The 860-nt window shown below is 44.0% G+C and overlaps 1 protein-coding gene across 1 annotated transcript in view; it reads left to right on the top strand.

Annotated features, from left to right (window-relative positions):
- LOC119411050 (retinol dehydrogenase 11-like) overlaps window positions 1-860 on the top strand; it is a 4,986-nt gene that overhangs the window by 1,476 nt on the left and 2,650 nt on the right. The window contains exon 2 of the mRNA XM_037677973.1: window positions 54-380. Within this exon, the coding sequence (XP_037533901.1) occupies window positions 54-380 (327 nt within the window). The remainder of the gene's footprint in view (window positions 1-53; window positions 381-860) is intronic.

Here is an 860-nt window from a genome sequence, read left to right as displayed (position 1 = left end):
ATGTTCACAAAATAAGAAAAATGATTAAGGTTACTCTTCTATCTTTGTCCTAGGTGTCCTTGAGCATGGCAGAACAGGGGATGGATTTGAACTTATGTTTGGCATCAACCATCTTGGCCATTTCCTGTTAACCAACCTGCTGTTAGAACGGCTGAAGGAGAGCGGACCCAGCAGGGTCGTGAATGTGTCGTCTTTGGCGCACGACTTTGGAAACATTGATTTTGACTGTCTGAACTCCCACAAAGCTCTGGGGACAGGGACGTCTTTCATGCACAGATTCCAAATCTACTCTGACAGTAAGTTGTGCAATATTCTGTTCACCCACGAACTGGCCAAGAGACTGCAAGGAACCAAAGTCACCTGCTACTCCCTCCACCCAGGTGAGTATTTAACAGGTAAAAAGAAAGCATTGGTATAATCTATACTCAGCCCTCTTGTCCTGCTGCAGAAGTTTAGCCAGTGGGTCTTTCAGTCAGAGCAGTGTTTAGTCTCCTGCTTCTCATTATTCCAGTTTTTATGTGCAAGAAACTGACCACCGTTGTCTTTACATGAGTTGAAATATATAAAGCTGTATATTCAGAGTGTACAGATATAGTAGACAGCACGTGTGTGTGAATGAGTGCACGAGAAATGAATTAAAATTTAAATGTCAGAGTACAAATGTGCTTTTAGATGAGACTTAAAAACACCTGAAAGTGTCTGATATGAAGAAGAAGCTGGGTCCACACAGAGGAGGTGCTGCAGCTGAGAAGGTCCAATCACCTCTGAGGACCAGTCTGGACCACAGGACAACCAAACACCTGATTACCTCTAAGGACCAGTCTGGATCTCAGGACAACCAAACACCTGATCACCTCTGA

This window comes from Nematolebias whitei, chromosome 6 (assembly GCF_014905685.2).
Source record: "Nematolebias whitei isolate Nwh7 chromosome 6, NemWhi1, whole genome shotgun sequence".
Taxonomy (NCBI): Eukaryota; Metazoa; Chordata; class Actinopteri; order Cyprinodontiformes; family Rivulidae; genus Nematolebias; species Nematolebias whitei.
This window is presented reverse-complemented; position numbering and strand designations above follow the sequence as displayed.